At 62.5% G+C, this 285-nt stretch overlaps 1 protein-coding gene across 1 annotated transcript in view; it reads right to left on the bottom strand.

Annotated features, from left to right (window-relative positions):
• Positions 1–263, bottom strand: part of LOC119590673 (plectin-like) — a 2,235-nt gene extending 1,972 nt beyond the window's left edge. Inside the window, exon 1 of the mRNA XM_037939356.1 lies at positions 53–263. Coding sequence (XP_037795284.1) covers positions 53–235 — 183 coding nt within the window. The 5' untranslated portion in view covers positions 236–263. The remainder of the gene's footprint in view (positions 1–52) is intronic.
• Between the last annotated feature and the right edge of the window lie 22 nt (positions 264–285).

The following is a 285-nucleotide window of genomic DNA, read 5'->3' as shown; positions in this document are numbered from 1 at the left end:
GAAACTACAAGCAAGTAAGCAGCCACGGAGGCCATCAAGCAAAGACTCGGACCCGCTTGCACTTGGAAATCTTCCTCTTCAGGATGTCCTCCTGCATGAGCCTCGTGGCCTTGGCGGAGTTGGGATCCCGGCGGAGTTTCTCGACCGTGGCAACCGTGCGGGACTTGAGGGAGCCTTCGACGGCCACGCACTGCTCCAGGCGCCCCGACAGGTCCTTCTGCGTCGCCTCCAGCATCCGCCAGCGCGCCTGGAAGAAGGGGAAGGGGGAGGGTGGTTGTTTTGGCG

The sequence above is a fragment of the Penaeus monodon genome, chromosome 27 (assembly GCF_015228065.2).
Source record: "Penaeus monodon isolate SGIC_2016 chromosome 27, NSTDA_Pmon_1, whole genome shotgun sequence".
Lineage (NCBI taxonomy): Eukaryota > Metazoa > Arthropoda > Malacostraca > Decapoda > Penaeidae > Penaeus > Penaeus monodon.
This window is presented reverse-complemented; position numbering and strand designations above follow the sequence as displayed.